The sequence below is a fragment of the Monomorium pharaonis genome, chromosome 6, assembly GCF_013373865.1.
Source record: "Monomorium pharaonis isolate MP-MQ-018 chromosome 6, ASM1337386v2, whole genome shotgun sequence".
Lineage (NCBI taxonomy): Eukaryota > Metazoa > Arthropoda > Insecta > Hymenoptera > Formicidae > Monomorium > Monomorium pharaonis.
Window position 1 is genome coordinate 7,906,020 of NC_050472.1, and position 24,080 is coordinate 7,930,099.

The 24,080-nt window shown below is 30.0% G+C and overlaps 1 protein-coding gene and 1 long non-coding RNA gene across 2 annotated transcripts; both read right to left on the reverse strand.

Annotated features, from left to right (window-relative positions):
- Window positions 1–1,238: 1,238 nt before the first annotated feature.
- On the reverse strand, window positions 1,239–21,140 carry LOC105827853 (adenylate cyclase type 10). Its single transcript, XM_036287811.1, has 28 exons — window positions 20,373–21,140; window positions 20,018–20,293; window positions 19,717–19,840; window positions 18,999–19,156; window positions 18,778–18,912; window positions 17,542–17,761; window positions 17,047–17,350; window positions 11,486–11,613; window positions 11,253–11,405; window positions 10,728–10,833; window positions 10,001–10,411; window positions 8,616–8,707; window positions 8,365–8,517; window positions 8,200–8,287; window positions 7,984–8,119; window positions 7,628–7,768; window positions 7,335–7,484; window positions 6,737–6,818; window positions 6,369–6,589; window positions 5,424–5,585; window positions 5,222–5,337; window positions 4,823–5,143; window positions 4,173–4,312; window positions 3,709–4,001; window positions 3,360–3,558; window positions 3,112–3,246; window positions 1,446–1,584; window positions 1,239–1,380 (listed from the first exon to the last, which is right to left on the reverse strand). The coding sequence occupies exons 1-28, from the start codon at window positions 20,455–20,457 to the stop codon at window positions 1,246–1,248; spliced, it is 4,803 nt and encodes a 1,600-aa protein (XP_036143704.1). The 5' UTR covers window positions 20,458–21,140; the 3' UTR covers window positions 1,239–1,245.
- On the reverse strand, window positions 12,838–16,606 carry LOC118645906. Its single transcript, XR_004963547.1, has 3 exons — window positions 13,648–16,606; window positions 13,371–13,523; window positions 12,838–13,273 (listed from the first exon to the last, which is right to left on the reverse strand). It is a non-coding gene; the product is annotated as an uncharacterized LOC118645906 (long non-coding RNA).
- Window positions 21,141–24,080: the final 2,940 nt, after the last annotated feature.

A 24,080-nucleotide genomic window follows, 5' to 3' on the forward strand; every position in this document is an offset into this window, starting at 1 on the left:
TAGTGATATATTTTTACTTACTCAATTTGTTGTTTAACGTGACTTTCATATTTTCAGCGATCTCCTCTTTTCTCTGATAAAGGTTGCAGAGTACAGACGTGCCTTCCAACACGTCTCTCAAAACAACACTGTATGTTTATAATTGAAGCGTGATTTACTGACAAATAATGGTTTTTTAAAAAGTTTTTCTTATATTAATCTTACAAAGTATGTATACAGTTTTTTTAATTATGGTTGTTATTATGTGAAGTAACTTTTGTTAAGTTGTTGCATAATTTTATAGATATACTTGATAAGGGCCAGAAATTATCTGGCCAAAACGTTGTGTTTTTTTAATACTAATAAACTTTATTAGTATTAAGAAAACACAACGTTTCTGCCAGATGATTTCTGGCCCTTATCAAGTATATCTATAAAATTATGCAACAACTTAACAAAAGTTACTTCACATAATAACAATCATAATTAAAAAAACTGTATACATACTTTATTAAATAAAGCATTGCCAGATTAAAATAATTATTTGTAAAAGTCAATATTCTAGTTCGTATAAACGTCCATTTTCATAGTTGGCGCACTCTCTTCATATTATTACTTTTGTAAAGAAAATAAATTTTTTATTCTTTTTGGGGAAAAGATTATTTACTAAAATTTATAAATTAAATATATTTACTAAAATTTAAACATTTGTAGCGTCAAATTAAAATTATTTTGTACAAAAATAGATTTTTGAGGGCGTTTCTTGCGCGCATATACTTGATGCTTTTTATACCTTTTTTACAAAAGGTCCTTTACTTTTTTCTATTTATATTTTTATTAATAATGTTGACATACACACACACACACACACACAAACACATATTTTGTATACACATTATACAAAATATATTTACACATATATTTTGTACACATATACAAATGTTATACTTACATATTTCTATATTAATGTTATAATTTTATTGAACATGCATATTTTATTTATTGTGGCTCAACTAAGGGATTTCTTATATCATCTGTAAGTGTTTAGTTGGTGTTTTCTTTTTGTTTATTCTGATACTGCTTATTACAGATATGTATGAAAAATTTTTGATCGAATACAATTAAATTGCACACTGTTATATTGTCGTGCGTTTAATTGAAAAATTCTTATTATTATGTATAATACAATATACGTAACACAATATATACTAAAAAATACATATACTTCTTACGTAAATAATATTAAGTTTACAAATTTTACTATACTTAATTCGGTAATGGAAGTGTAAAAGAAATCATTATTGAATCATTGGCATTTATTTCATCCCATCCATCATATATCTTCGTAGTTCTTTCTTTCCATAAGTCTTCATGTATAGAGGATGTGGCACCTAGCCAAACCTACATATAATATGACAAAATTTAATCAATTATATAAAATTACAATTAAAAAAATTTTGTCGTACCTGGTGACAATGATTAGCCCAAGCATAAATCATTCTGTTGTCCACTTTCATAGATAACTGCTTTGTTTTTTGTAGCATTCTTATCGCAGCACTTTTGCGCGACTGTATCATATAATAATAAGCTTTCATCAACATATACCTGCAAACATCGGTTTCTTAATTATTTAGATAAAAAGTATAGCGATTCAAATTCTTCAGATATAATTAATTAATTCTATATTCATTTCAGCATTACAATGCCAAGAAGAGAACTTGATTTACAAGTTTTCTATCACGCGCATACCTCCATCTGTTCATTTATCCAACTATCCATCTATTCTAACTGATATGTCGCATGACTTTATTATATAACATACCAATCTTATTGCTCCGCTATAATCCTCTACATTATTTCTATTGCAAGAATTCTACCTATAATAATAAACTTTATTCTCTTCAGCATTTCATGGCCAAAAAGAGAATCCTACATAAAATACAATATAATCCTATCTAAACATTTTTCTTGCACTTCCTATCGTCACTTTAATTTGTTTACAGTCTTCTTTCTTTTAACCTATAACTATACACTCTTATAACTATTCTCCCTTATTTTATTTACTAATCTTTTTACAAAAACCTTTCCCTTTTTTTCCTTCTCCTCTCTTTTTTTAAACGTTCCTTTCGCTTTTCTCTACTAATAATTATTTCTATAAATCCTTAGTTCCAGATTAAGTTGTCCTGTTTTTACCGATAATTTCCCTAGTCACTAATCTTTTAATTGCATTTACAGAATTAAAAATTCTTCTCCAGAATTAAAGTATAGACGATAACAAAGTCGGGCCGTAATGAGTTTGTAGGAAAAAGGACAAAAAATTCTAAAATTGTCGGCTTCTGGCGTCGACTTGTAACAAAATGTACCTGATGTGAAAATTTTGGACTTTGTACGCATAAATCAAGCCTGGGTCCAAGTGGAGTGAACATTTAGAAACAATACTACCCTTTCGGATTGAGCGTGGGCGTTCTAATAAAAAAGATTACTGATTACGAAAATTTCGTGACTAAAAAGAGCAATCTGAAAATTTTTTGTAATTATAAAATTCAATTCATAAGCTGATATTAGTACATAAACTTTAATTCTGGAAAAGGATTTCCAAATGAGATATAAAAGAAATACGTACAAAATTTCGTTAATAATGTGCACAAATGTCTGTACGTTATCGACCTCGATCAAGTTTGACGAGCAGTCAAGCACCGAAAACAATCGGTGAAAAACTTACGCAGATTTTAGATTTTAGATTAGATGAGGAACAAACATTTACATTTTTATTTATATAGATTATTTTAAACTATATTATTATACTATTACTAAAATTTTAATAGCAAAAACTACACTAAACTTAATTTTATTAAAATTAATACTGGATGAAAATTTACTCAATATAGCACTCTAGATTTAATATAAATATTTTAATGTTACATATATTTCTCTTTTACCTGGGAATTGCAATTTTTATGATCTTTATCATACTTTCTATACGCTTGAATTCATGCTTAATTTCTGCTATCGTGATTAATGCGTTTATATTCCTGTTAGTAACTTCTCTTACTGCAAAATTGTGACTTTACTTCTTTTTATAATTGTACATTTTGCATAACATTTATATATTTATCTACTTTATTACCGTACAAAATTAACAATCCTTCAAGTTTCTTCAATGCGGTAATCGTTACTGCCACTTTGTGCTCGTCTACCGCACTTTCGGCCGTTATATTCCTGCTGTTCCAAACTTTTGTGGCTTCCCACTGCTGTGTTCTGATACACCTTCAATAATATATATTGAAATAAAAAAGCAAAACTTTGACAATTATATAGTAATAGTTTATTTTTAAAACAGATTAATTTCGATTCCAATGTATAAGACTTCTTATATTTACCATAACCACATGGAAGTAAAATATCGTCTTTCCGCTTCGGGATCGTGAAGGCTGATTATGGTCTCTCCTTCCTTAAGATAATATTCGTCACAATTTTGAAACGAAAGAACCGTAAGGCCAGTGTCGAGTTGCACATCAGCGCATAAAGCGTAATACCAAGTGCAACTCGATTTGTCCATGTTGTTTCGCGACGCAAATTCTGTGCATATACAATTTTATGGTATTTTTACATATAATTAAGAAACAATTCAATGTGCATTATTTTAGCTATTGCATTCAAGATTAATAAAACTCATTAAGAGTTAAGATTATTCAGATTTATTAATATCTATTGGTATAAAGAGTTTACCCAATTCTCTCAGCATAGCCACTACTTCCGAATGCCGACACGAGAGCATGAGTAAATGCGCTAATCTCGGTAATATATGCAATTTGAGAAAAACAGAATCCATAGTTTGCGCCATCCTCATTGTGATAAAACCGATTCTGATTGCTTTGCTGATCTCTCCTCTCAACCACCGCGAGAAAAATATTCCTGCGTAAAGCTCGGCGATGGCTTTGAGCTCTTGAAATTCGAGTAAATCTCCTTTCTTCGCACAAATGCTAAGAGCCTGTTTTTCCAAGTAAGGAACAATTGAAAACCTGCTCAAAAATAATTAAATAATATAATTAATGTTTTCATGACAAAATGAGAAATTTAATAACGCTACAAAAACGGCTTGTAATAAATATGGTAAGTCAAAATGATTAATTAATTTTGATTAATCTATAAGATTTTTTAGGTAATTTCTAAATTATAATTTAGAACAGCACTTGGTTTGATAGACGTGCGCGGTAAACATCATATTGGTGAATGAGGCGCAAAGTGTGAAGAAATCATTCGATGCATCCAACGCAGCATTTAAACCCCAAATGGCTGCTAGCCGTGCTTGTTTCTGCATTGTCTTTGTTTCCTATAAATTATAATCGATACTAGTAAACTTTAAATCACAAAATTTAATATAAAAGCTAAATATTCACAAATTAAGTAATTAAGTAAGTTACAAGAATGTGAAGCTTATTGTTTAAAATATTTATCAAAATATTTATCTATCATACAAAATACTTAATAATTGTAACAAACTATCTGTAAATATAATGTGTTAAAAATTACTATGTTAAATTTAATACATTTCACTTGTTTCAAATAATATTCACTTATCTCAAAATTTGTTTTAAAATTACATTATTTGTATGTTATTTGTTCTTTTATTTATAAATTATGTTATTTTTAATGAAAATTAAGAAATGTTAATTATCAATTTAACACAAAACATTCAAATAGCATAACAAAATTAACGCTTATGTTAACTTATGTATAATTTAATACAACACTTAAAAATTAATATAAAAATTTTAATAAAAATTTTAATATAAAAATACAATTTGTTTTTACTGTAAAGACTCTGTTCAGTGATCCTTACTCTAAAAACAATAAACATTTGTGCCAAGCATTTAGCTAGCTGTTCGATATAATTCGTAATGAGTTCATTGGTGGTATCGATTTTCCAACGCTTAGGACAGATCAATCTCCATCTCAGCAGATCGAGTTGAATTGTCGACTTCAAGTCGATTGTGAATTTGCGTCGTGGATAATTGTATCCCAGATTATGTAATGCTTCGTTCAATTTTTTACTTGCTTCGGAGATTAAACCACTTTCCATGTGGCATTTACCTTGAAAAGTCTGGATTTTTGCTTTGAGATAAAGCAGCAATATCAATTTCTCATCGTTCATCTCAAACATCTGTGGTTAAGCATCAACGTTAACTCATTTTCTTAATCTATTTTATTATTTTTATTCTGTTGTATCTGTCTTCCTTACTTGTTGAAGCAAAACTTCAGCGTCACTTAAAAGTCTACGAGCTTGAGGTACATTGTTACTTGCTAAGCAGACTTCCACAAATTCCAAAATTGCCGTTAAGATCATATCTGATTTTCCTAGAACAGACAATAACAAAATAATTAAAATTTCAATAATTAAAAAAAAGATATATAAAATATTTAATGCATTCACGTAAACTCACCTATTCCTTGACAATGTTCCAACATCTGAGCGTAAACAGTTGTTAAAATAAGATGACATTGACAGTTGGCGAAGTCGACGTTAGAAAAAGTCTTGGTAGGCCTCCTAACTTTTCGAAAGATGTTGAAAACATTCGGTGCTCTCTCTGTCACCTGTTGTATATCTTGCGGTACAATATTTTTTTAATTTTATTAAGAAATTTTTATGATTTTCAAATTTTTATACATATAAAGTAATTACAACTATAATAATATTAAAAAAAATTTTTATTTTAAAATTACTGCATATCTATAACTTTTCAGCTAACACATTGATTTAATATAAAAGAAAATCAATAGCATTATAGCATACTACTTTGTGTTTAATATTTTTTAAACAAAAAAAAATGAAACTCAAAATAAATGTAATCTGATAGAGATGATGTAGCAGTTTTTATAAAACTGCTTTATATTTTGTAATAATTAATGTTTTTGCAACATAATCAAAAAAAAAAATAAACGTCTGAGAAATTAGGCCTTAAAACGGACTATAGTAACCAATAATGACAAAATTTGAATACAGTAGTACATTGAAAAATAAATCAATAAACTAAATTACTAAATAATAAAATATACTTCTATAAGTTAAATAACAAAATTATAAAATAAAAAGACTAGAATTAATTTTAAGAATAAAAGGAAATTAAGAATTAAAAAGTGAAACTGAACAATTTAAGAAATAGACAATTTGAAATAAAATTACGTTATAAAAAGAATAGGCTCATCTATGATCTGTTCTCAACAAGAGGAAAACGTTTTTCTAGTCACTATTTTAATTTATGAGAAACAGTTTTAGATGTCGGTTATAAAACGTTCCAAAAAATTGCTTAGAAAGTGTTTTAGAATATATAATGCATTAATTTAACTTGTATCTAAGCTTTAAGATTAATTTCACATATATTTGATACCATTTTCTGCCTCCTTTTTGAGAGTGTAAGTTGCTTCTTCAAGTTGATGCGTTTCGGCGATGTCGACAACTAATTTCGTTCTTTTAATTTCCTGAACAGCTGTTTTTCCTAATAGTCTTGTGAACTGTATCTCGCCACAAGCCATACACCGTTTGGTATGTTGTCGAAGATATTTTAACGCCTTACTATGTAATTCCATCTTTTGATTTTCTGTAAGTGATCTTTAAATACAAAGAGAGACAATAAAATTTATTAATACCTAAAGTATTAAAATTAATAAAATTTAATATAAAACATTTGGAATATTATTTATTAACTGCTCTATTATTACAATTTTTCCGAATAACAATAATAGAATTAGTCACTACCTGTAAGTAGTTTCACGAAACATCGACATTTTGAAATGCAGCAGACCGCACGACGCGTACCGCGGTAAGTCAATTAGTTCATCTAAATATTAATCTTGCTTTTATTATAAAAGTTTTGTAAAGAATAAGTAAGTCTATATGTTTTTTTTTAAACTAGAATTGAATAAACTTTTGGACAGACAAAAGATGTACATAAATTATCAAATAAAAATTCTAACTTTTCAGTTTTCCGCTAAAAAAAAAGTAAAAATAAAAAGACAAAATTTTTTTTAATTTCGTCAATTTTACAGATATTAATTAAACTTTATTGTAATTGGAACAAAAACAATATTTCTATATATTAAAAAATTTTTAAATTTTATTTAATAATTAATACATCTTGAATCACGACAACAATAAAAGGATATTTTGCTTAACATTTGAAAAAATTTGTAAAAAATTATTAAAGTTTTAAAGAATAAATGTACTAAAAGTTTCAAACGTTTTATGCTTTCTTTCAAAAAAATTCTTTATAGAAAACATAGAAATGTTATCAAAAGCAAGAATATTTCCTTAATTGCTTTAACTGAGTATTTGATTAATGTTTGCTTAATTATACCTGGTATCATAAGATCCACACATTCGCATGTAGTCTCTGTCTCAAAATTAGATTTTCTTATATTTCTATAGAATACCAACGGTCTGCCACTTGTAGTGAAATCACCCCGTGCACATCCAAAAATTTGAATCTCAAAAAGTTTTTTGATAGCTGCAGTAAGAAAGTAAGTATTGCTTTAAACACTTTTTAGTGGTACATAGCAAAATTACATAATTATTTAAGTCAAGGCATCCTCTAAAAATATTGAAAGACTCTTTTATTACAACATTTAAACTTTCTTAACTACTTTTTACCAAGTCCAATTTCCCTCTTAGATTTATCTTCCATTAAATACTCCAGCATACTTCTATTAATTATTTCTCCCAACACAGACGCGCATTTTAATAACAGTTGATCCAACGGTGTTAAAGAATCAAACATCTTCAAGACCATTACTGATGACATCACATAGGATAGGACAAAAAATTAAACATATTGTAAAACGTATAAAAACGTTGTACAATGTACACTTTAAGTTATTATATTGTCCAAATCGAAAAGAAATGTCAATTTATAAAAATGTGTAAACAATTATTAAAAATATAGACAATTAATAAACTATTTAAATTGTCGTGCAAAAAATATTAAACATAAAAAAGATTTTATTTACCGTCCATCGTCATTCCAACATCTTCTTCTGGTACAAAACCTTCCGAAAATTTGCAAACGGCAATAGTTTCATCGTAAATTGGTATTCCCGATTTATGGACGACGCTTTGCAGCTTCATCGAAGATATTGGACCATTCTCAAATTAAAAGAAACATCTTATATTATATATTAATTACATGAAACTAATTAATGAAAAGAGAGACAGAAGAAATCTACTCGATAACTTATCCTATACATTTTCCATTTATCTGAACGTTCTTCTTTATTATTCTCATTATTTAGAAAAATGTCTTCTAAAGCTAATCTAAACAGGTTTAAAAGAAAATAAAGTAGAGATATTGGATAAGTTGCAATCTAGGATTATAAATAAAATTATAAGACCTTTTTAGCATATAAATGGGAGGAAGAACATAGCCCATTTCCTCTGCAAGCGTTGTGCTGATATGCAATATTACGAGGCTACCAGATTGCGTGAGGCTCAATAAGTAGCTTTCTATCCATCCTGGATTGCCAAAACTTTTTTCTTGAATTAATCTAAAAAGAGACAAGGTATGACTACACAAACTACAGACGCAAAAAATATTCTTTTATTTTTATTAACAAAAGTAAGTTGCATATTTAGAATGGCTAACCTTTCGAGTTCTGGAGAAATTCCGTATATATCAAGGATTTGACAAGCAAGCGCTGCGTGATACCACTTATCTATGGGATCCAATTTGATTATCTACCAATAATGCTAAATTAATTATATGTGTATACATACACATTTACATCTTGCAACATAATAAAAATAAATAAAAAATTTATTGCGTCAATTTAATGTAATTCTTTTATTTATTTATTTTTTTATTAATTATAAAGGCATAAAGAAGAGACACATTATTTGGCGATAAAAAATTATTTTAATCAACGCAACTTAATTAACTTTCTTTTAGTTAAATTATTTTACAGTAAAAAATTTTGTGTTTTTTCGTTAAAAAATATCTTGGTTAAAACTTTTATGTCAAAATTTAACATATTTCCTTGCTACTTTAATATATTGCTGTTGTGTTAATTCAAGTAAAATGTTAAATTATTAGAATAACTAAAAAAAAGTGTAAAAGTAACACAATGCAAACGTACTTTTAATTTTACACATTAACTATGTTCCTTATTATTAGTGATAGGATTTATCTGTTAAAATTGACACAAAAAAATGTTGAATTTACTCTATAATTGGGTTTTAACAAAAATCATTTCATTTTTAAGGACTTTACTATTTATTCCGAGACACATTTCTCGTGAAAAAAATTCACCTATTGGGTGAATAAAAGGGACTCGCCAAGAACAGAGAACCAAGTACGATTGTATTCACATGTATTATAATATTGGACTGATCAGTCTAATAATATACACACATAAAATTTTTATCGATGATCCTGAAACAATTTATATATGCAATTGTAAAAAAATTGTTCATCATTTCTAAGATAATTATTATTTAACATATATGATATTTTAAATTAATATATATAACTGTTATATAAATGTTAAAATTATATTATAATTATGTTAAAATAACATATATAATATGTTATTGTAACACGTTATGTGTTACATTAACATTATTATAATATTTAAGTAACATGTTACATGTGTTACTTTGGCATAATTTTCTCATTAAATTGTTACATAAAAATTATGTCAAATTATAACATTTACATTTATTTTTATGTTAAAATATAACATAATGTTTACATTTTAATATGTTAAATTAACAGAAAAATTTCTGTGGACCGTTTTAGACATGCGATATCTGTTAAATTTAACACAATTTTTTTTACTGTGTTCCCTTAAAAATTCAGTTGTACAATTTAGTTTAACCAGAGTCTAATTAGCAATGTCTAATAGGAGAATTTGTTTTATGTAAAGCAAATTTATTTATTGGATATAATTAAGTAAACCCCGGTTTTTTTTTTAAACTAAGTTGTAGAACTAAACCTAAATATTCGTTTTAACTTTATTTCAATGCTCGTACTCGTGCTTCTTTCAAAACGGGGTGTATTTCGTACTCGCCGGTGAGCCTGCACCCGAGACTGAGAACGAAGAAGATTGTGTTCTGCTTGGACATCGTATGAAACAGTTTCATAGAATCATCGTCACTGTACTGGATATTATCGATAATCACCACCCATAACTCTTTGAAGCAGCTTTTCATTAATTGGAGCAGAAACATCCTCAATAGTTTGCGCTTTTGCTTTTTGGATAGTCTTGTATAATGCGGGCTCATCTTAAACTTTACATTAAAGAGCTGATTAAGAGCGCAGAGCAATTCTGGTTTGACATTACTCAAATGCGACATCAGTATCTCTTCGCGCTCCCTTGTAGCAGTGATGAGATTGAAGCCCAACGGCATAAAAAATATCATGTGGGCCAAACTATAAGAAGTCTGTGCTAAGAGAAAAACCTTTGCCGATTAGAAATAAGACAGAAACATCTTCAAATTTATAGTCAAAAATAAAAAATGTTTTAAATAAAATTAATATTATGTTTTGCGATAAGAGTTGTTATTTATAGTTTTCCAAGATTCGTGTAGCATTATTATTAACGATTAATTTAATTTGTGATACTTTAACTTTAATTTTGCATTTAAGACTAACTGTGTTTGTCGCGCAGTTTGTAAAACTAAAACTTTCAAGAATCTTTTGATGTTTGGTATTATTGAATATATATATAAAATTAAAAAATCTTATATGTATGTTAACCTTGGCATCACTCATGACCAAAGAAATATAGTTATGTGAAACACCTGTGGGAATATTTTGTGCAATTTCACTCAACAATCTTGTCTTGCCGATTTTTGGTTCACCTCTAAAAAAGAAGACACTAAAAATTAAATTAAATTAAATATAGTAAATTACATTAGCAAATTAATAGCTGAAATTAAAAAATAAAAAAATTAAATCAAAATTATTTTTTGCATTAAAAATACTCGATAGTCTTTAAAAATGCACTTAGCATCATGATTAAAATTAACAGTTACTTTAATTTGTAACATTGTAACATTAATTCTAGTTTTAGTTATGATTGTATTTGATGCGCATTTGATGAAACTAAAAATTTATATCAAATTTATGTATAAAATATATTACTTTTTAAGATCAAAATTTAATTTTAACCATAATCAGCGCTTTAGTAATTATTAATGTAATTGCTTAAAAAATATATAGTTTAAATTATTGTTCAAATTATGTTACATAAAAAATTTTAATAATAATTAAAAGGCTTACTTTATAACCAGCATGCTGTATTCAAGTTCTAAATGTTGCGTTTTGTCCATCGTGAAATGTGCTATCAGATTTGATAACATCTGTTGAAAAATCTTAATTTGCGCTTCCCGTCCAAGCAAAGGATATTTTCTTTGTATTAATTCAGGCGTAAATCTACAACAATACGTAAATTTACGTGTTAATGAAAGATAAACAGAGATTTTTAAAGAAATCATAAGAAATTTGCAAAATACTTTATTTGTTCCTCAAACTCGTAGACAGGACCAATATTTGTGATTCCTTTTAAATGTCTCGGTTTCTGCAATATAAAGTGCCTCGCTTCGAGACGAGAATGTAGAAAGCTTTCTCGATCGCATATCACCTTAAAGATAAAAAAGACACAAAACAAAAGCAAAGTATTTGGCATTTTAATTAGAAATGCGCAAAAAATTACTATTAAAGGGATATCGTTTTCGCAATGTTACATTGTGATAGAATATTTCTGCAATGTTCCTGCAATTCTTTTGTACTTCGTGGGGTGTGCTAGAGAAGTTTTACAATCAAAATTACATTGAAATAAATTTTTAGCCCTCTCTCTCTCTCAAAAGTGTTACATTTAAAATTACAAAATTAGTTTAATTTATGAAAGAATTTTTCGAAGAATGCGAATAAGGCAAGAAAAGACGCAACAACTTATTCTTGCAGGTACGCTGGAGATAATATGTCTTATATATAAGTAGAACGCACTTTTATGACTAAGAAATGGGTTAAACGTGCCAATAGACCATTATAACTCTTTTCCTGAGTCGTACGTTCGTAAGTTCACGCTGCAAAAATTGTACAAAATAACATTTATTATAGAATAAATAAATTTTCGCGTGTTTATAATTTTGTATATACATTTCACAATAATTCCTTAATTTGTTTCTTATACATGTGTATAAACTGTAAATGTATTACAAATTAAATTATTTTTACTTGTGTACTGCAAAATTATACACTTGCAAAAATTTACTTCTATAATAGGTCAAAATTATCTACTATAATAGGTGTGATTTTATACAAATTTTTTACAGTACAAACTAGTTTGCTGACTTCGAGTCAGCAAACTAAATTGTTATAACTCAAGACACTACTGTAGATTTTTGTTAGGAAAGAAGACGAAGGTTTAGTTAAAATTTTAAAATAAATAGACTATAACGTTAAAGTTTAACGTAAGTATTTATTTTTAGAAGCATAAATACAAGATAATACATAATTTTAATTGAATAATGCCGTAGTTGTTTGATTATAATTGGTGGAAAAATTACATACATTTATTTAAATAAATTTTACAAGAAATTAGATAATTTTTTAATTATTTACAATATAATTGATATAAATTGATGGAATAATTAAAGTAAAAAAGCAGTTTAAATAAGCTAAGAAGTTTAAATTAATAGAAAAAATCATATTCATCACTAAGATCCGATGCAGACCGTTAGGCAATCTAATTAATTTATTGATATGTTTAAACATATATAGATCGGTAAAATTAATGTACTAATATTATTATATGTTGAATTAAAGTTTTTATATTTTTTAGATGCGGTTCACAGGGTGAGTATTACAAAAAAGATACATAAATTTAAGTGACTACATTTTAAATAAAATTACCTAATTTTGATTTGCATAATAAATAATAATAATTTCTCAGAGATTAAATAATAAAATTAGATAATTATGTGCGTGCATATGTTTATTCAAAGACATTTTCTTTCAATCTATTCTATCCTCCAGAGGATCAAGAAGCTCGCGTGTTATTTCTTCGAGAATGAGGATTTCCTCAGAAGGAATTAATCGAGAATCTGGCTCGAGGAAATTCGAACCTTTTGACTTCTCAGAAGGAAGTGAAGAAGGAACTTGATGTAAAATAGACTGATTGCCCAAGCTTTCTAAATATTTGCGGTATGCCTCGTCCAAGAGTTTGCGAGCTTGCCTCCGTCGAGATCGTCTTATATTCGAACGATTTCGTTTTGGACGAGGGCAGAAATGATTTTCCACTACAATTAATATAAAAATGATTAAAAATGAATTCAAAATAAAGGTTTGGTTAGGAGGATAACGCTTTAATAATTGTGCAGGTAATTTTGGACTTACTAATTGTTGATCCCGCTGCCGATTTAGTTGATAAATTCTTCAATCCTAGCTCGCTCTAGCTTTCGAATAATTGCTCGATTGTTTAGCTACGGCTTGCAAGACCGGTTTTCAAAGATCACGCACAGATTTGAACGCAATGTTATTAAGCTAAAACTGAACAGACAGAGTGAGTGTCAATTTTCAAAATTTGCAATTTATATACTTCACAAACAAATTGGACAGATCTAAGTAGGCAGATCAGGTACTGAGAGTTAGGTTTAGATTAGCAAATTTTCACCTTTCTAATTAGTGAGATTGTTTTGTTGGTAAACTCTAAGTTCACCTTATTGGGGGGAATTGTTATCGCCTATTATCCATTCGAATAACCAGCCACTGGTTCTGTTTTCCTGTCTCCGCCCAAATTATTTTAGTTTTAGTGGAAAAATACGTAGCTCTCATGCTCCTCAGCCCCTTAGAAATTTTGATTTATGTTTCACTTAATTTTTTTTTGTCGAAAAATATGCTGGGACATGTTTGCAGACGAAGAAACCGTGTTTTATTGCAACTTATAAAATTTTCAATAGAATTTCAATGTTTCTTAAAAAAATTCAATGTTTCCTAGAATTTCCTAAAAAAAAATTAAAACCTTTGGTTTTATATGTGGCACTAGTTATTTGTTTAAAATTCTGTTTTCTCCGTCATATTATCCCAGACAGGTACAAATACTATCTGGTAACTATCGGTGACCGTGACAAATTTGACAAAACATATTGTTACGTCCAGCCTTATGAGATTTAAACTTAATTCTTTGGGTTATGAGGATACTTTAAAGGAGGGGAGATAAAGCAGGGAAGGACGTAACGAAACTTACCACTTCCATAGGCACGCGAGAGAGAGAGGGAGAGAGAAGGTAGTTGCCTTGGGTCGAACGCATTTTTTATGACTCGAAAACGTAGGTCAGCGTGTCGGTAGACCCGTTATAATCCTGCATTTTCAGTCGTGCGCTCGTAAGTCCAAGTTTAGAGTCAACAAACTTAATTGCTCGGGATCCGACCCGATGCAATCTTTGTTCGGGGATGAGGAGAGGTCGTTGAAACTTAAATAAATGATGGAGTTTACGTAAAATTAATAAAAGTATTTATTCTAATAACAAAATTTTAAAAATATAAAAAGACGAATAAGCGCTAAAGTTGTGATAATTTTATAATAACGGTAAAATAATCAAATTTAAAACGCATAGTGAGTATGTATATAATTATACAGATACTACAAGAATGTGGTGGGCGGAGAAAGGGAAACAAAACAATTTTTCATTTTAATTTTATAGTTTTACTGTAAACGCGGAGCAAGGAAATGATCGAAGGGTTTTACTAAATAATTACGTGAGGAAAACGGGGATCCTCGAAATAGTAAAAGGATAAGGGATAACGTGTGGGGAGAGACTCGAGATAAGTCCTCGCGGATCGGTGAGGGAGAAAAGAGGAAGAGGCGAGAGCCGTGGGTGACGTCCTCGCAAGTGGAAGGTGAAGAAAGGCGAGGGCGGTGGATGACGTCTTCGCAAATTGGAGAGGGAGGAGAGACTCGAAGTGAGTTCGAGCGAGTGATAGATTTCTTACTTCCGTTGGGTTCGACGAGAGGGAGTAGATAAGTAAAGTAAAAAACAAAAAAAAGGAAATTGAGTTGATTATGAGACTTACTCATTACTGGTTCTCGAACAAATTTGTCGGAATTGAATAGGCTTCTTGACCAGATGGAACGGCTAAAGTTTATTCCCGCACTGATTCTACGTGATTATTTCATTGACTCACTAACTGGGTAACTAATTGCTCTCCAACCGCTGGATAACTAACTGACTGGTAACTAACTACTAAAAAAACTAAACTTAACTACCTGCTCGGTATTATATACGTAGAGTCTTACAGAGGGAGGATCCAGATGTAGGTGGTTCAAATATTCTAATTGGTAGGACTCTCTTTCGGGAATGCGTGGAAACTAGTTTTTAAAGGTTCTCATTGGATAAGTGGTTATTTGGTTTCGGGGTACTGTTTATTAGGGTCCCCGACTATTGGTTCCACTTTTCCTTGTCTCCGTCTGGAATTTTCGGATCTAGTAAGGGAGGGGAAGGTTGGAAATGTCAGGGCGTTCTTATCTAGAAAGGAGAAGGAAATTTATGTTTTCCAGGCGCGGATTTCTTTAGAGTTAATAAACGCATCTGGTTTCAGAAAATCTTTTATGGCTTTCTGGCATTTTGAGGTAGTCTGGTCCTCTTTCGATAAACATTGCATCCATATAAAAAAATATATATTACTTTTGAAACCAAACGCGCCCTTGTCCCTTTCGTTTAAACTTCTATCTGGCGCTTATTTGCGGTCGTTAAAAATCTTGAAAATGCTCTTAGACTGTCGAGAGCCCGGTGTGGCGCTGCGTAAATATTTAAACTTTTATTTCAACAGGACCTGACCCCCGCCGAATTTTAATGACTTTAGTGTCTGACTACTTCTGATTATGAAAACCAGACACTCTCACGTGGCGCGGAGTTTTTGAGCTCCGCGACCCCTTGACCATTGATAATCCTCAGAGTATTTCTAACGTATTTATTTCTAAAAGATTAGCGTATGATAAAATGTGAAGTCCCCCGGAGGTAACAATATTTTCAAAATTTTATAAAAATAAAAGAAAAGGAGCAATATAGTTTTTCGATTGATATACGTCGAACGTTTACTTATCTTAAAATTAGTTTTTCGAAGGTCAGCGGACAAGAAAAATCGCCAAGTTGTCTGAATATAACAAATGAAATTTTTTGTGTTAGCCACGATTGAACTCTTCATTTATACACAGGTCAAACTTTCACTTTTTGCAGCTATAAAACTTCAAGAATTAATTCTATGGTGTTACCTGCTCGCAAAAAAAGTAGAGGTTTAGCTATACATTTTACGCCTAAACGTTTTTTATATTTGTCGATCCTTTGAGAAGGCTATTGTTAAATTTGAAATTGGTATAAATTTGCAATTGTGTGCAATTGACGAATTTTCTAAACCAAACATCGTGTAAAAAATTGTATTTCTTTTACGTATGTATGCTTGCAATAAATCAAGATTAAAATTTTTGTGTTAGTTATAAAAGTTATAAAAGGTTTTCAAAGAGAATACTTAGGTTTTTTAAATTGGAATAATTTGCAGAATGACAAGTAAATATAATTTACGAAAGTTGCTATATTGTAAAAATTATCAATATTATTATCATTTTTTAAAATTTCTTATTCTTTTTATCTTTCTTATCTTTTTATTTTTTTATATTTCTTATTCTCCTTTCCTATTTCTATCTTTGTTTTTCTACAATATTATTATCTTTTAGGTATAAAAATTACATTTTTTATTTAAAATTATTAAAATTTTTTATAAAAGTTTCAAGTTATTTTCTCCTCTCAGAAATATTCAATTTTTGTTAAAAATAAAAAACAAATTGTTGTAAAATTTAGGAAACAATAAAACTTCTCCAGCACAAAATATATAAAAATAGTTCTTTTTGTAACTTTAATCGCAAATTGTTCAAAATTGTAATGTGATAGAACAATTCAGAAACCGAATTTTTATATTTGGCATCCAAAAAATTTAAGATGATAACTAATTCCGCGGAACGCGTTCAAGTATTCTTTTTTTTATTAAACTGTGTAATTATTTTTCTAGAATTTAATTACTTTGTTATTGTACGCAACCATCAAACGCGCTGCCTTGTTCACCGACATTCCTATCACTGTGTATTCCCTCCGTAAGATATGACCGACCACACCACAATATGTCATCCCGGTGGTAACAGCAATCGTCACGGATTTTACGTTCTCCATCACTAAAAGCTCCTGCCGCAACCTACTAGCGCATCTCAGTCCAATCTGCGATTCTAGCACGTGTTTGTCGCCGCGCAATCCAAATATACAGAGGAATATCAGATCCTTGTCAAAGAGAGATGTCTTGTTCACGCATCCATGCATCTCACCGACTACTCTTGAAAAATAAAAGACTTAAAATAAGATCGTGGATAAGTTCTTTCTAAATTAATTATTGCAAATAATTCAATAAATAGAATTGCAACACTCATAGGGCTAATATAATTAAATAAAATAAATAAAAATAATTCTTATATATAACTGATTATGTGCTAAAAGAGCTAAATAGGAATATATTTGGATACTTACCCACAGACTAGTTTATAAGCTTCGCTAACGAGCGAAATCAATTCTATATTGTCCATGACCGTCGTGATAACGTTGATGAAGAGTATGACTACTTGTCTCATCTCTGTAAGATGCTCTAACGGCTCATCCATTTCCACGGATCGTATTACTGGTCTAAGCATGTAGCTTCTCAATGAATCTTTCAATCCCTCTTTAGCTACTTTTATGACTTTGGGCCTCACTGCAAAATTAAACACTTATAATTGTTCACGATCTGGTCGATTTGGAAAAGATAAAAATAAATAACACAATGTGGTTAAGTTACCTAAACCAAGTAAGTCATTTCAATATTTTTTTAACTCTATAAAGATACCTATAAGATACTTATAGATATTATGGAGAAACAAATTAAGTAAAAATAAAATCTTTTTTAACTACAAAAATAAAATATATCTTTTATATAGAATATTTATGAATAAACAAAAAAATTTTAACGTTGATATTAAGTTTTATTATATGCTTGTATGTATAACATTTAAAGCAAAAATAAATTAAAAGTGTTAATACTAATATAATAATAAGTATTATTTTTTTCAATTTTAAAATAATTAATATTAGTTATTTTATTAATTTAAAATAAATTACAAAAATAAAGTTTCGTAAAATTCAATCTATTATTAAATGCTATAATTATATTTAATTTAACCTTTAATTAATATTTTAATCTTTGGATATTTCTAGACATTTGAATATAATTTTAGTTTTTTTGATTAGCAGCATTCTGTGTCAATTTCAGAAATATAATTTTCTGATGTAAGTTCCACATATAACGAACAATACAATAATAGTTATATAAGTGAATCTCACTTTTAATATGTGCATGAGTTGTTTTTCAAAAATTAAACGTATTCCAAAAAAATTGAAATACAAATTTGTTAAATTCTATAATAAGGAAATTATGAATAATATTATTACACAATATATTATAATAAACCACAAAAAAAAATATATATATAATGTATGCGTACGTAGTGTTATTTTTTAAAAGAACTCATGAACCCATTTTGTGACAAAGTTTTTATTGCATTAAATAAACATGTTGCTGCCATTTCTAATTCATCGACTTTTCTAGTTCTATGACATCTTTTAAAATGTATACTCAAAGCGTAAAATGTGCTTTTAGTTAAAAAATGAGCCTTCTTTAGTATTGAGCCTTGTTTAACTCAAATATACGTTTCCTTATACATTTTTACTCACGACTGTAATCAACTTCCTCAAAATCATGCTCGTTCTGAACTTCGCCGATCCAGTTCGATAAAATTTTATTATTTGGCGTTTTAGCTTCAGGCGATAAACCGAAGGGGCTTTTGATATCTTCGGTAGTTTTGTCATCTAGCAATTACAATATATATTATTGTTATTATTGTTGTTGTATGGAATATAACTCTTTACATTTTTTTCAGTATAATATTACGTACCGATTTTAGTGCCATTTAGAATGTCATATCTGGACTGATACCACATTACTGAACAAGCTATAATCAGAGTATGCACGTCATCCGGTAACTTTTCGTAAATGTATTCATTAGGATTTGCCCATTGCCAACTGCTAGGCGCCACAATAATATCGCCACCTCTAAATAGGATTTTATGTAATTATTATATTATGATGAGTATTAAATTAATAGACTAATTATTCCGTAAAATAAACACTTGGTTCTCTTTCTCATAAACTTAACCAAATATAATTTTAATTAATGAAAAGTAAAAAACTTTTTACTAGTTACTTGTTAGTACCACTTCAAAAATGTTCTTTTATATTTATTTAATTAAAATTTATGAATTTATAAAACTAAATTATAATTACGTTAAATCTAACCTGACATATACTATATGAAAAGAAACACCTTCATTTATTACTTTAATAATTCTATGATATTAATTTGGTATTTTAATATAAACTTACAAACATTTATTACTTTAATAACTCCATGATTAATTTTGTATTTTAATATAAGTTTAATTCTATATTTTATCATATAATTTTGTCTTATATTTACAAAAATATATTTATAAAATTAATGTATGCATAAATAGAATAATCTTTACTTTTTTTTTCCATATTTGTTTCATTAATTATATATATTTTACAAAAAAAATAAAATTAAAATAACAGATAATATTTCTCAATAATACCGGCATAATGCTTCAGCAAACTTTACGTCCCAGACAGGCTTTCCAGTGATAACATAGTAAGACATCGTATTTGGATCGCCAATAGACGTGAAGTATATTATCCCGGAAGCAATGGCAAGTTTTACTATCAAAAACATTACAAAATTAATTTTCAGTTATTATTAAACGTGCGAAATTCTTCTAAATGTAATGTAATGTTCTAAAAAATGTAATCTTTGATTTCTGAATTAACGTAGACTTTCAGAAATGCTAGAATTCACTACTTTGATACATTATTAATGTACTATTGACGTAATGGAACCTCTGAGCGTTACACCGACGTCGGTATTGTAGGTTCCAAAATGTTTCTGTATGATACACGCGGTCTGCATCGCTTCCGACGCGATATCGCGCATAAGCATTCCTTCTTGGAGCTTCCACATCACTATGAATGCGTCGCCAGAGAATTTCACGACGTCCCCGTTATGCGAGAGAATCTCCTGTACCATCGCGCCAATATAGCTGTTCAAAGTTTCCGACAGCTTGGAGGGTCCGCCAACGCCGGTTTTCGTATATTTCTCCGCGAGATCTGTGAAGCCTGTATGATAATTGAAACGACGCGTTATAATTTGCGATTCGTCATAACAGCAATTGATAATCCAATAAATGGTCCCAACCTGAAACATCCCCGAGCATCAAAGTCGTATGATATTCCCTGGTTTCATAATTATCGTAATGATCGAGGATTTCATCAGGACACATAGACGCAAATAACTTAGTGTGCTGCTTCAATCGAACACGCAAGGATCGGTCCGAATAAGCTACCGATTAAACAATCTTTATTAAATTATAAATATGTTTTTGTAAATATGAAACAAAATTATATAATAAAATATAGAATAAAACTTGTTTATATTAAAATACAAAATTAATATCATGGAGTTATTGAAGGTACAAATGGATTTTTTTTTTCATGTAAATATATCAGGTTAGATTTAACGTAATTGTAATTTAATTTTTTTTTGCATTAAGCAAATTACCTTCTGTTACGAAAGCATTCGTGTTTCTTAGCATATCTTATTCTTTTTTCTCTGCACAATAATGCAAATAATAATCTTAATATTATCACTAAATGACAGCTAAATAGTTATTATTAATTTTTATATACTCGTAGCTGAATTGAAAGAAACAGTTTAAATGTAAGCTTTGGAAGCAAACTTCAGATTCTAAGATATTTTGTATTTCGAAAAAATCCCTTACTATGCCACTTCAACAATAAAAAAAAAAAAAACAAATGTATGATATAAAATACAAATGTGTAAGATTTTAAAAATACGAAATTTAATAAAATGTAAAAATTACAACGATGCGCATTAGTATACATTTTTATACTATAACAGTTTAACAGAACCACACAGCTACAAATAGCAAAAAATCTAATTAAATATTTTTAGGAATAGAAATTAAGGAATAGAATAAACGTCAAACTTTTCCTCCGTGAGATATTTTATTTTCATTCAATATCAGATTGTTTAGAGGCTTGCAGAAGGGAACGATCAGCATCAACAATAAATACACTCGTCGGACAATAGACAATATGTGTTTATTTAATAGCCTCGCTATATGGATACTTATACGAGTTGTCGCTCTAACAGATCGCTGCCTACAACGTGACGGCCGAATTTTATTGTGCCTGGCCCTACTAGTCCTTATTGTGCTTGAATCTATGATGGGTTCGACGTCATTTCGTTCTTTACGTGGTTTACTTATTAAATTCTTTCTTGTTTCCTCACACACACACCGTCGGTGTCAACTAACGAGAGTGGATTATGCTCGCTATTGTAAGATATCGCATTACGCGAAGAAAATCGGCTCGTGCAGTTGTAACGATCCGTTACCACTTGGTCGTTGACGAATCGCCATACGGCGTTTGTCAGAATTCACTAATTGTTTCTTTTTATACTTTTCACTGTTTCCTTTTGTCGTGAAAATAATGCACACGTACGTATTACACTAAACATACAAATTTTCTAATTTATACATAAATAATAAGTCAATTTACTTGAGATAAAAATCAAGAAATATTTATACGTCTAAACGTATACGTCTAACAAATTCTGAATATCTGAAATATATCGCATTAAATTTTTGAAGCGTCAAATTATTAATCTCAAACAAAATGTATAATCTTGAACGATAGAAAGGATATTTGCTCGTTATCCATTTATCGGTGTAACAACAGTGTTGTAGCATCCTGCGAATTTATTAACGGCGACGGACGTGGCAATTCGTACAGAACTATCGATTATCAAAGGAAGACAATCGTTAATAACAACATCGATAAATCTTCTACGTAACACGATGTAATAACGGAACGACTTAACGCGCGCAATAAATTATTATTATTAACAGATGCTATATATATGCATATATTTTTATATCTATAGAGAAAATTTCATCGTAATTGCCGCATCCGTCGAAATAAACGCGTCCAAAGGAGGGATGCGAGAACTTTTTCTTTCTCCCGCGGCGATCGCGTCTCGCCGTCGCAGGAACGGATCGTAGCGCCGAATTTCGTCGTGAATTTCGCTGGGGAGCCTCGTCCCTCACGTGCGTGTGTCGTGCCGTTCCGCGGGTTAATTACAACTCTTTTCTTTTTTTTTTTTTTTACATATTTTCCAGTCTGTCCGCACGCGAGTTCCGCGAGCCCGAACGAAATAGCTCGCGATACCTGCCGGGTATTTACCCCGTCGTCCTTCTCGTATTCATTTGTTCCTCTCTTTCTTTCTCTCTCCGTCGAGCGATACATTTATTTGCGAAATTATGTTCTCAAAGCTAAGTCGTATATTACGAAAAGGCCCGTAAAATTCCCCCCTCTCCCCCTCACGTAGTCAGTTAAAAAATCCATGCGCCCATAAAATACCGTTGCTCGATATAATTGTCGTTCTCACAATTGTATAGTAAATTGTATAACAAAATACTGCGTTATCAGGAGGGATTTCGGTGCGACGTGTGTGCGAGGACGACGGTGTAATTCCACGATAATTCCGTTGAAGCGTTGTAAATCAAGAGGTTTTTTTTTTTTTTTTTTTAATCAGACAGACGAGAACGCGCACAAGTATTTCGTAGACATACTATTTTTTTTCGTACGTCCGCTAACGTCTTCTCCGTTCTCTTCAACTCTTTCTCGCTTTCTCTCTCTCTCTCTCTCTCTCTTTTTTTTTGTTCTTTTTGCTTTTTACGACAAACGTGACTCGTTATATAATGGCACACAGCATGGCAGTTGCAACAATGTACTTCAATAAACTGTTACTTTAATTAGCTTATCTCTTAACTTACTTCGGTAAAATCTTATATTTCTAGCTTCGTCGCACTTTTTTTTCATTATAATCCATCGTTTTTTTTCCTCGCTTACGCTCGTCATCGACTACTGCCCGGGGGCCGGAAATCACCGAGGTGCGAGGAGAAAAGAATTCTAAAAAAAAAAACAAAAAAAAACGAACGTGACAGCGGCCCCGGTGATTTCCAGCGAATTAAACGCAACACTCGCTCGAGATATATGCGACGCCTAATTAATTAAGCGTCGCAAGGACTAGGCGAAACAGGATCTATCTCACTCCTGTCCTCTCTCTGTTTCTCTCTCTTTTTCTCTTTTCTCTCTCTCTCTCTCTCTCTCTCTCTCTCTCTCTCTCTCTCTCTCTCTCGCTCTTTCACACATACGCTCTTACGCTCGCACTTTTGACTTATATCCCCGTATATTATTATCATTCGCTTAGGTATATACACGCGATCGAAAATTGTATTGCATCGAGATTCTTCGAGATTATTAACGATAAACATTGCACAATAATGGTAATCGAAGCGTCTCTTCCACCCTATTACCGCATTTCTTCTTCGTTAAGACTCGTTATCAATTATTTATTTAACGATTAAACACGTAGAAATTGGAGAATAGAAAAAGAGCGGGTTGAAATCACCGCCGTACCGTTGCCGATCCTTATCGGATGCGTAGCATTCTGCTGAAGCATTTTAGCATTTTTCTCGGAGAATGGGGGGAGGCATTTTATTTTCAATGCAGATTATCACGAGATTATTACCAGCGCGATAAAACAATAATGTAACGGTGAGAATTAGAACAGCCAATGCGAGTTGTTGTGCGAGTTTTATTTGCTTTTTTTGCATCAAATTGTGGATAATTATTTTGTTAATTTAACGTATTATTTTGACCTTTGTTAAATCTGCCGATCTCTTTAACCATTTTTTAATCATCGGGATTTAATCATTTTTCTTTATCTCATCTCGAAATAGCATCCAATAAAGATTACGATAATATCGGTACGACTTTCCTTATATAGTATTCACATAAAAATCGTATTTCATTTCTC